This window comes from Diaphorina citri, unplaced genomic scaffold, assembly GCF_000475195.1.
Source record: "Diaphorina citri unplaced genomic scaffold, Diaci psyllid genome assembly version 1.1 scaffold461, whole genome shotgun sequence".
Classification (NCBI taxonomy): domain Eukaryota; kingdom Metazoa; phylum Arthropoda; class Insecta; order Hemiptera; family Psyllidae; genus Diaphorina; species Diaphorina citri.
This window is the reverse complement of record NW_007377896.1, coordinates 111116-122534: the sequence shown is the minus strand read 5'-3', so window position 1 is coordinate 122534 and position 11419 is coordinate 111116. Positions and strand designations below refer to the sequence as shown.

Here is an 11419-nt window from a genome sequence, read left to right as displayed (position 1 = left end):
AGTACAACCGATGAACTTGCCTTACTCCAAGCCCCGTTAGTCATCAATAGGAAATAATACACACACGAATAACACATATCAACAAACACATGGATCATATTAACAAGAATATCATAACACATCTGTGATCATTAGATATTGTGTTCTTCGTATGTAAAGTATTACCAAGCCAAACCATCAGTGTGTTTTCCATACCTATTAACGAAATCCGAAAATAGACCTTGAGTAAATATTTAGTTTGCACTGCATATCGGAGAGGCAAAGAAGGAGGAGAACGAAAAGGAGCTAAAGTAAAAGTATAAAGGAGAAATGGAACACAGAAAAATTGCTTTAGAACACAGAAAAACCAAACTGAATACAAACACTGAAAATGTAGACCGAATAGACAAATGGCATAAGAATAAGATAATTAATGAAGACCAAGCAAAAGACACATCAAAACAAAAAAGAAAATTTTGATTGCACAGGAGACAATGTAAAAAAACGACGAAAATAGAGATTCTATAACTGTCAAAAGAATGACGCCCTCTCAAACAACAAATCAATTGCTAATAACCTTTTTTCCCCCAACATTGAAAAAAATGAAGAATAACATGGATGAACGAACATCTGTGTCAGTAAAAATAGAGAGGGAGGCCTTTTCTTACCAACAATAAATCAATAAATTGGATCTAAAAAAATCCTTTTAAAGAAGGGCACAAAAAGGACAAGGACGAAATTTGGAACCTAATAGCTTGAAAGGATATCGAAGCTATAATGCGATTGTAAGGTCAAAGAAAATCTATCGATAACATTGATAAAATAATCCCTATTGAAAGATATGGGATATGGGTAACAGTTTTACTTCTTTTTGTGTTTGTATAAGAAAGACGTACAAAAGGATAAAGAGTCGTTCTTCAAGATCGGTTTCTTGCATTGCGGTTTGGGTCAATGATCTACTGAAGTTAAGCAACATCGGACGGTGACGGATAACTATCTAAAAAAAAATTCATACTCGTGAACCTACTTCGGGGTTTTGGAATTTGACCAAAAATGATCATTTCTCGATGGATTTTTATCTAGTCAGGGACTCCGATGTATCCTCGTGTATCCAAGCATTGAGTATCCAATGAGAGAAGTATGAAGATACTTCTTTCATTGCCAGAGCCATAAATAACTGTCTGTTTATGTCACCCCGTCTTTTTCGCTGGGATTTCAAAAAGTGCCCTCATGAGGCTTAGTGGACTCCCCAATTGCAAGTCCCAGATGTGCCCCGAAGGTCATCAACAGCGCAAACTTCTTAAGTTCACTATCGGGAACTGATGCATTGTCCCTGGTAACACGAGAATAATGGTCCACGAGCATCACCATATAACATAACAATGTATCACTACATGGTAGAATAGAGACGTTGTTATGACTCCGCGATCGTGGATGCATAAGGAGTAAGAATAACTAAAAATTTCACGATTCTAAGCAATGTACAGACAAATCTACAATTTTATTTATATAGATTATAATGAAGGGATATTACAAATGCATTAGACTCTCATTAGAAATAGATTGGGATTGAGGTTTGAAAGCTTTTGCAATATCAGACGAATCTGCTACTCAAATTGGCAACATCTTGGTAGCGGAAATCTACGGGAGGAACAACCTTGCAAAGAGGAATATATTTTTTAGTTTAATTTATTTTCCAAATGGGCTTCTTCTGAGTCAATTATTTTATGTGATGTTGGGAGCTCCAGTACCGTAAATCTCTAATCTCTAGGACTGTGGTTTGAATGCCTTTGCAAGTGCATAGTGCAGTATTAGGACTGGGCACTACCTTGGAATCAAATTTAGTACCAATGCTAATGTCAAGAGAGGAAGGGGCCTAGGATTGACTTTCAAAACGGGCCCAAGATTTTGAGGGTTCGTGATTGTCAAAACTCACAAGTCGATTGTCCAGGTTGGAACGGAACCTGTTTTCTCCAAGGGCACAGAAATCCCAGAAATGGACGGTAGGGTTAATTAATCTCAAGGGCAAGGAAAACATAGAGTATAGACCCTTGACAAAGGGAGTGTGCCTGAAGGCATGTGATGTGTAGGTACATAAAAAATAATACAAAAACATTCTCAATTCGTAGTCCAAAAACCGTTTTGGTAGATAATCATGTACATACCATATTTCCTAAAAAAAAAAAAAAAAAAAAAAAAACTAGAAATCCTAGATATATCAAACATGTAGGTACAGGTTTATAGGAAGAGTGCTGGGTGCATAGGGACACCAAGTGCATTAGATGGTGCAGGAGACAAGGTGTATTGCTTACTCCGAAATTTTAGGGAATTTTTGGAAATGTTTGGATAGAGTGAACTGGATAAACTTAGGTCTTAGGGCTATTTCACATCTAGACTGTAACTTGTAGTATACGGCAATTTTCATGTTGAGGGCTACATAGTCTTGAAGTGAAGTAAAATCCACCTTATCGTCCCGAAAGCGAAGAGTTGACAGTTCAGTTCTGTTTAAGAGAAAGCCATGCCAGCCTTTCCGAGAGCAAACCTCATTTTGTTTAGGATAAATTTCGCCCCGGGCAGGTACCCGCGAACTGGCGTTCCCAAGGCAGGTTCGCTACACTCCAAGCTAACTAGGTTGGCCAGTGGCCTTGTGGGGACTTCATTCTGGCAAAATTTAGAGGCTTTTTGCTAGGATATAGAAAAGTAGGTACTAGGCAACATGAATCACTGATGTTAAGCAACGTTGGGTTTGTTATCCGGAGGAGTGAAGATTTTTCCGTATCTGACTCTGTTGACTGATTTCGTAGACAAAAAGCCACTTTTGCGGGATAGGTGTAGGGCTGTAGGGGCAAATAGCCCTTCAGGGTTGAGATACGTACCTACATTACGTTAACTGAGTAGATAGTCCACTGAAGAGTAGGCCTTTTTACATGGTTTTACTTAACTTGAGATCTCTGTTTGTTTGTTACATCAGGAAATTTGTCCAGACTCCTCACTCTCCTGTCGGATCACTGACTGTGGTTTGAATGCCTTTGCAAGTGCATAGTGCAGTATTAGGACTGGGCACTACCTTGGAATCAAATTTAGTACCAATGCTAATGTCAAGAGAGGAAGGGGCCTAGGATTGACTTTCAAAACGGGCCCAAGATTTTGAGGGTTCGTGATTGTCAAAACTCACAAGTCGATTGTCCAGGTTGGAACGGAACCTGTTTTCTCCAAGGGCACAGAAATCCCAGAAATGGACGGTAGGGTTAATTAATCTCAAGGGCAAGGAAAACATAGAGTATAGACCCTTGACAAAGGGAGTGTGCCTGAAGGCATGTGATGTGTAGGTACATAAAAAATAATACAAAAACATTCTCAATTCGTAGTCCAAAAACCGTTTTGGTAGATAATCATGTACATACCTATTGTGTACCCACTCTTCAAGTCTTTACAGATTGGACCAAATCATCGTACTTAGCATCACGTACACAAACCATACTGGCGTGGATTTCATATGACAGATAACATTTAGCATGTGTTAATGTTAACTCTTTACGTGTTACCGTAATGGTGTTTCCAGCGGACATAAATCATTTATTGAACACGTCTAACAAGTGTACAGTACTTAGTGGATTGAACTCCTACTTTGTGGAATACAGTGAACTTCCACTAGTTCCGACTCTAGTAATGAGTGTACTGTGATTGTTGGATTGAAAAGTGTGGATATTGTTAAAATGATCTGTATAGTGTTTTCGTTTAGTGTTGGCAGTTTTTGGTCAAAAAATCCATGTTTGAAGTTATAACAAGTCTTTGGTCGTCATTCGTGTTGACAGTTTTTGACGAACACATTATCTATTTCAGTGTTTCTTAATTAGTTTGGCCCGCGGAACCCTTTTCAAAAGGTGAACATCTTTGCGGAACCCTGAACTTTCAAGATTGCACCCCCCACTTTTGGCCCGCGGAACCCTTTTCAAAAGGTGAACATCTTTGCGGAACCCTGAACTTTCAAGATTGCACCCCCCACCCCCTTATTATAAAAATACAACAGCCTAGTTGGCTGAAAGGTTAGTACGTCTGCCTTTCAATCGCTAGGTCGCGGGTTCGATTCCTGCCCGGGGAGAATTTTATCCTAAACAGATAAAGTTCGTTCTCGGAACGTCTGGCTTTCCTCCTATCCTATATGCCTCTCATTTTTTGCATTATCTCCTTTTTCAAGACTAATTCCTGGATTTTTACAGTAATTCCCGTGTAATTTATGCTTTATTTTTCTTTTGATATTTTTTGCTCGACTCTTTTTTAGGATCTGTTGTTTTTATTTTTTTTCATCAGTTGGATCTATTTTTGTTATTTATCTAATTTCTCTTTTCTTCTGTTTATTTTTCTTTTGATATTTTTTGCTCGACTCTTTTTTAGGATCTGTTGTTTTTATTTTTTTCATCAGTTGGATCTATTTTTGTTATCTATCTAATTTCTTTTTTCTTCTCTACGTGTGTTTGGCCTTCTATTTAGCATAACAATGTTACACTTTAGAGTAGCTCTACGTACAGTGTTATGACAAAATGACCACATGTTTTGTCAATGTATCACCTCCCAAATACTATTCAGAGTTCATTGATATGCAGAGATGTTTTTCCCAGGCTCAATCATCAGAAATATCAGAATCAGAAGTAAAGATATACGCGTACACAACGGCAACAGCCAAATTTCGACAGATGCTATTTTTCACAGAATAATGAAAAGTTCCACCTGTGGTTGCCTGCTTATCACCAAGGAGATTCAAGACTTCAAGAGATGTGATGTGTCTTCTCACATATTAAATACTGAAATTGATTTTACAGAGATTGTTATCAAATTGGCACCCAGCGATCTTATAATATCTTCAAATCTTCATAGGCTAATAAAACACAAGATACATAAATTTCTTTGGTATCTTGGGTGAAAAATCTGGAGAGGACAAGGATTCATTCCCTTCATTTACTCAATGTTCCCAATGTGGCACACGAACCCCTCTCCACCTTCAGAATCCCCCATCAGTAATAAATATAAATATTTCCACTTGGGCATAAAACTCGAGCCCTCAAACATGCGTGCAAAAAATTATACTGCAAAAAAATGCGATGACGATAATTCACATTTAGGATGACACTTGGGCTAAATTTAATGATTCAAGCACATCAGGATATTTATTATGCACGGAAAAGAGTTGGAGCACGAATCCACTACTTGTTTTTCTGCACATCTTCTCTGTGACAACAGGGAGTTGCAAAATACCTAGAGTTGCAAATGTCACATGGGTATGTAGATTTGAGGAAGACTTGAGAGAGAAGGAATGGATGCGTTGGATAGGAGGGTAACGCCGACCGACCCCAAATAAAATTGCGAAAAGGTGCAATAAAAGAAGATGATTCTAAGGAGTTATGATAAATGTGTAGAATAGCATTGAATTTATACGTTGATTTGATATACCAACCTTTGTATGTAGTGCTTGAATTGATATAGTGGACTTCGGATTTAGAGTCAGTGATTCGAGTTCAAGTCTGAAGAAAAAAAGCTGAGGAAGTCAAGTCTTTTAAAAAGAACTGATGGAGAAGGGAAGAGGCATTGGATAGAAGGTATCAAAACATAAAATGAAAGAATTTAAGGCTAATTTCAAATGAAAATAGGGAAAGGAACGATTAATAGACAACTGCAGTAAAAGAAAAACTGTCTCCAAAGAGGATAAATAATTTCTACCGTGGTACCAAAAGGCGTTGCTCTATAATTGCACCCAGTAGATCCAGTAATATTCAGAGAAATATGTAATGTAATGGCAGGAGCATGAAACATGTGCTCAGAAAGAAAATAAAATCCTCCATAAACTCCAATAATAATTACTTGTTGCACATTCCAGTTCATGTACAAATACATAATGTATCAAGAATGTACGGTACAATATCGTAATTATTTATGTAATTAGAGGAGCACTTCTTGACGGAAAAGAACTTGTGCTCCAACAGCTACCAGATGTAGAAATTAAAAAATAATATCTTATTTAATTTTTCCTTCTAGAGGCCGGAATTTGAACCCCGGACTTTTAACTGCGAGGCTTTAACTAGATGACCCGGACTTTTAACTAGATGACTATGAAGTACATGAAGTTGAGCATTTATGTAGACCACAGATCATAAGCAGTGGTTTATGGGCTCATAACAGGGAGTGGTAATATACTAACACTTCGTTCATACCCAATACCCATGATAACAATAGCTTACTGATAGATGAATTGTTGATGGACTAAAACAAGAAATCAGAAGGAGAAGAAGAAGAAGAAGAGGGAAGAAAAAAAGAAAGAATAAAAAAATCAATGCTCATAGTGCAAGTTTAATCTAAATAATTTCAACAGCAATTAAAACGATCAAATTTAGACACGTTCAACATAACAAGCAAATATAGCACGTAAATAATGCACTGAAGAGAAACGAACACAACAAGTGTATTGTGTTGAACACACGAATAACACTATAACACATATCAACAAACACATGGATCATATTAACAAGAATATCATAACACATCTGTGATCATTAGATATTGTGTTCTTCATATGTAAAGTATTACCAAGCCAAACCATCAGTGTGTTTTCCATACCTATTAATGAAATCCGAAAATAGACCTTGAGTAAATATTTAGTTTGCACTGCATATCGGAGAGGCAAAGAAGGAGAGGAACGAAAAGGAGCAAAAGTAAAAGTATAAAGGAGAAATGGAACACAGAAAAATTGCTTTAGAACACAGAAAAACCAAACTGAATACAAACGAAGTCAAGTCAAAAAATTTAGCGTAGTGCATTAAGCGGGGAACGACATTTGTGACAAGCATTTATGCTTAACACAAATAAAATTCCTTAGTTTGTCCTTTTGGATAAAATTTGGCGAACATGTTTCACACTAAAAGGACATTTTTTGCACTTCACATTTTGTACAGTAAATAATGATGTTCTGTAATCTTGTCCAAGCACTTTTTTCTTCACTTTTATTCCTATTTAATTCTGGTAGATTTATCAATAGAGTTTTTCCCTACAAGACAGGCAGGCTCTTAAAGGGAGGAACGTTTGTTCTTTCGTAGACGAAAGGGGTTTGTCTCCTATCTCCTATGCTTAGCATGGGCGATGTTCTTTGCTTTTTGACGAACGACGTATCCAATTAAATTAACAGAAACAGAATATTCTAGTTTTTTTTTTTAGAGCTTTGATAAACGGGAATTTAACAAGACTAACAAGGGAGGTCTTAACGTCCCGGAATCCAAGAGGAGGACAGGATGGGAGAAAGCCAGCCGTTCCTTTTCTATCCTCAAGATTTGTAAGTTTTATTTACTTGCTTGTGATTGGGAAATTTGATGTGACGTCATCACGTACGGCAGCGGATGTCAATCGTGACATCAATAATTCAAGATACACGTTTTACTTACTGGTATTTTTCAAATCGATTTTCGAGATCTAGGTTGTAGAAGAAAAAGAAAATTCTCTAGTTCCTCATTTTTTACTTTCAAACCTCACCTAAATAAGTGAATAAGGTCGATTGTTTTGCTAAAATTTCTCGATCTTTTCTCAAGGTTGAATGGACACCAAAATAGCATGTGATGTCCTGAAGCTCGTTAGAAAGGAAAGTAATGTTTACTGTATTGTGTTAACTAGCTTTCAGTATTTATCCACTTGAAGTTTTTGCTATCTGTTGACTCTGACCATTTTATCTTGTTCTATTTCAGCTCTACTGTATGTTCTACTGAAATTCTAGCACTTGGTGATGTGCTCAGTGCGTTCCGTGTTATCAATTGTGAGGTAGGTCCCATCATTGTTTTTTTATCACTATATTTCTGCTCTACTTGAGCAGAGAAACGTTTTTGTTGAAGCCGAAGTAAAAGATTGCTGAAGTAGAGCCACTTTGTATCTGGTTGATAATCGGATGGGTGTCCACTTTGTATCTGGTTCAGTGGCGTAGCGTGGTCTAAATTCAAGTGTAGGACGTGTAGGGCTCAAGCACAGTTCTACCAAGTCCCATCACAGTACATGCCATTAATATTTATGGGCATTAGAGTGAACTTTTGAGTTGTATGGCCGCCATACATACACGCTGCTACGCCACTGATCTGGTTGGTAACCGGATGGGTCACTGACCATCTGGACAATAAATTGCATACTGCTGAATTTTCCCGGCCCCAGTCAGGCTGGGTGAGGTTAATGAAAGTATTTGGGTAGCTTGTTGTCCCTTCACTAAAAACCTTCTATTGTACAGTGACATTCCTTATCAAACGGTAAACAAAGACTCTTGTGACATTCTAAATAGTTAGCTACCTAACAGTTATTCTAGTTTGCTTGGTTGGTAGCGCGTCTGCCTTGTAAGTGCTAGGCCGTGGTGTGGGTTCGATTCCGCCCAGGACAGAATTTAATCTGAAGGGATAAGGTTGGTTTTTAGAAGGGCTGGCTTTCTCCTATCCTGTCTTTCTTCTCTTCTATTTTGGGACGATAAGACCTTACCAGTCACAGTTCCCTCTTTCAAACCAGTAAACAATGACCATCTTGTAACATTCTAAACAGTACTTATCGTCTCACCATTTCAGATTATAGCTGTCTCCGTAGACTCCCATCTTGCTCATCTAGCATGGACTAAAACCCTCACCGCAACCTCATCCAACCGATCAGCCATTGACCCGAGCAAAATAGTTCCCCTCTTGTCAGATTCTACGCATGCTATCAGTAAAACCTATGGCTGCTATCTATCTTCTGCTGGACATTCGCTGAGGTATGTGAATAGATGTTGATTTATTCTGTTCTCTCTGATGGCAAATCACAAATTTATTTGACATCAGGGCTTTACTTACCTTAGCTTATCAAAATAGTTAACAGCTTAGCACCAAAAAGCACACCTAGAAGCATAGGTGTAGGGACCAAAAGTCCCATGGGTGTACTAAGCTTCACAAATCTATCCTATCAAATGACACTACAGCCCGGGTTAGGCTTTGGTCTCACAACAATCCTCCTCTGCTCAGCTTTGTTGTTTATGACATCTCTTCATCCTCTCATCACTGTATTAGTTTCCGGGTTCGATTCCGGGGAGTATGGAAGTTTTTTCGACTCATTGTTTAAAATACGAGGTAAATTCAGCCTTGGCCTTGTAAGGACAGTCGTAAAGCTACTTTTAATCAGTGGCGGGATTACCAGTGTAAAAGAAAACATTACAAAATTGATAGAATTAGTCAAGGAGGCTCTTAGTAATTATAATAAAATTGATTTGTACAAAAAATTCGAATACGCTTTCATCTCCATAAATAAGTTATTATTTAATGACCTTCCTGATTTCGAACCCTCGTTCTCTCCATTGCAGGGCGTACTACATAATCGACAAGCGCGGGTACCTGCGTTCCATGAACGTATCTGACATCCAGGTAGGTCGAAACCTGAAGGAGATCCTCCGTCAAGTGGAGGCATTCCAATTGGTGGACAGTACGGATACTCAATGTCCTGTCAATTGGACTACGGGGCAACCTAGTGTGAAGGTCGCCTTGTGAAATCCGCAGTGTGAAGGTTGAACAGTGAGTCAAACAGTGTGAAGGTTGAACAGTGAATCAAAAAGTATGAAGGTTGCCTTGTGAAATCCACCATGAGTCCAGTGTGAATGTTGAACAGTGAGTCTAACACTGAATTGAACAGTGAATCAAAAAGTATGAATGTCGCCTTGTGAAATCCACCATGAGTCCAATGTGAAGGTTGATGATGGTGCGTCAAACAGTGTGAAGGTTGGGACAGTGAGTCAAACAGTGTGAAAGTTGAACCTACGCGAAACCTACTACTCAGGCAGTCTAGTGTGAAAGTTTTCTTGTGAAATCTATCACAGATCAAACATAGTGTGGGCTCACTTTTTACTCCCTGCACATAAATATTGACAAACGTTATGACTTTTTTTCTGTGCAAGAGTGCTAAGTCGTTCTTGGAACAGGGCTCAGTAAATAGGCTTGTCTATGCTGTGGTTACTCTGTTCATATTTACTTAGAGTGTAAATACTTATTTGTGTCATCTATTTATTTTCGTTTATCATATCTCCTCAGATTTACATTATTTAATTTTTTGTTCCGTAGACTATTATGCCTAAAAAAAAATATTTTTCATTTATAATTCTGGTTTAAATTATAATCTTAGATTTGTAGATTTCTTGTATATCCTCACACTAGTATTAAAGTAGGTATCTAGTTATTATCTACACCTCATAACTTTTGGTTTCAATGTTAAGCTACAAAATTAAGGTAATGTATAAAAAATCAATGTATTGTTCTTTTAAAATAGGAAAGGGTATTTTATAAATTAGTTTGATTGGGGTATTTTGGAGTTGTTTTTCGTGGCTCCTTCTTTATACCAGACCAGTGTGGTGAGTTCATGACCTCTAGTCTACAGAATTTGGTTCAGTAGGTACTTACATATTATACAGCTGAATTTACTCTAGAATTGAGAATTAATTTTGTTGCGTAAACCAAGCTCGAACAAATTCTAATTTATAAAATCAAAAATATAATTACTCACACAAATAAATTTATCATACCACCAATATTTTTCATCTTAGATCAGTCTATTTTAAAGCTTCCAATATCTAAGCTAGTTCTGCATTTGGGAAAAAATAAATACATACGTCCAGCACGTAAACATCCAAAGAAATTGATAGAACATTTCAAGTCAAACAGCCCAGTAAAAGTGGCTAAAAAATTGTCAAAGAATTTGACGCATACAAACATACAGAAATCTCAAATTGAATAAAAGCACGTAAAAAAAGGACAAAATAGGTAAGTATGTGTGCGTTAGGCTGGAACTTGGCCTGGCGCACTACCGTGCGCCTAGATGTCACTATATCAAATGGAACTTTTCCTGACAGTTTGCCGTGCGCTCAGGTTCATAGTAGCAGAATTAAATTGGGGAATCTTAGAAAATGTTAGCTACACTTAAAGAAGAGAGTATACAAATAAAATCATAAAAGAAATCACAGCAAGTAATAATAACAAAGAGAATAAAAGTATACATCATGGATGAAGATAATTACACTTAAAGAAGAGAGTATACAAATAAAATCATAAAAGAAATCACAGCAAGTAATAATAACAAAGAGAATAAAAGTATACATCATGAATGAAGATAAATATAAGAAAAGAGATTACGAAGAGACAGAAAATGCCTGGGACACTAATATTTCGCCTTGTTGGGCAAAAATAAGATTAATTGAAAATATTAAAGCTACAATCTTTGGTAATAGCCTTTACCAATTCAAATTCTGCTGATTCATAAATAATAGGGCCAAAGGAAATAATAAAATTGCTACTTATCACATTTGAAGATTCCTTGTACACTTGGACATTTTTACTTTTTTTGATAAGAAAAATATGAAACGTCGCTGTTTCTTTTTTCTGTTTCATGCGGTGTTGCCGTTTGTGACAAAATAATT

General features: G+C 37.1%; 1 protein-coding gene across 1 annotated transcript; it reads left to right on the top strand.

Moving 5' to 3' along the window:
• Positions 1–7256: 7256 nt before the first annotated feature.
• LOC103509053 (peroxiredoxin-4) lies at positions 7257–10072 on the top strand. Its single transcript, XM_008473644.3, has 4 exons — positions 7257–7297; positions 7704–7776; positions 8556–8737; positions 9320–10072. The coding sequence occupies exons 1-4, from the start codon at positions 7257–7259 to the stop codon at positions 9501–9503; spliced, it is 480 nt and encodes a 159-aa protein (XP_008471866.1). The 3' UTR covers positions 9504–10072.
• The last annotated feature ends 1347 nt before the right edge of the window (positions 10073–11419 follow it).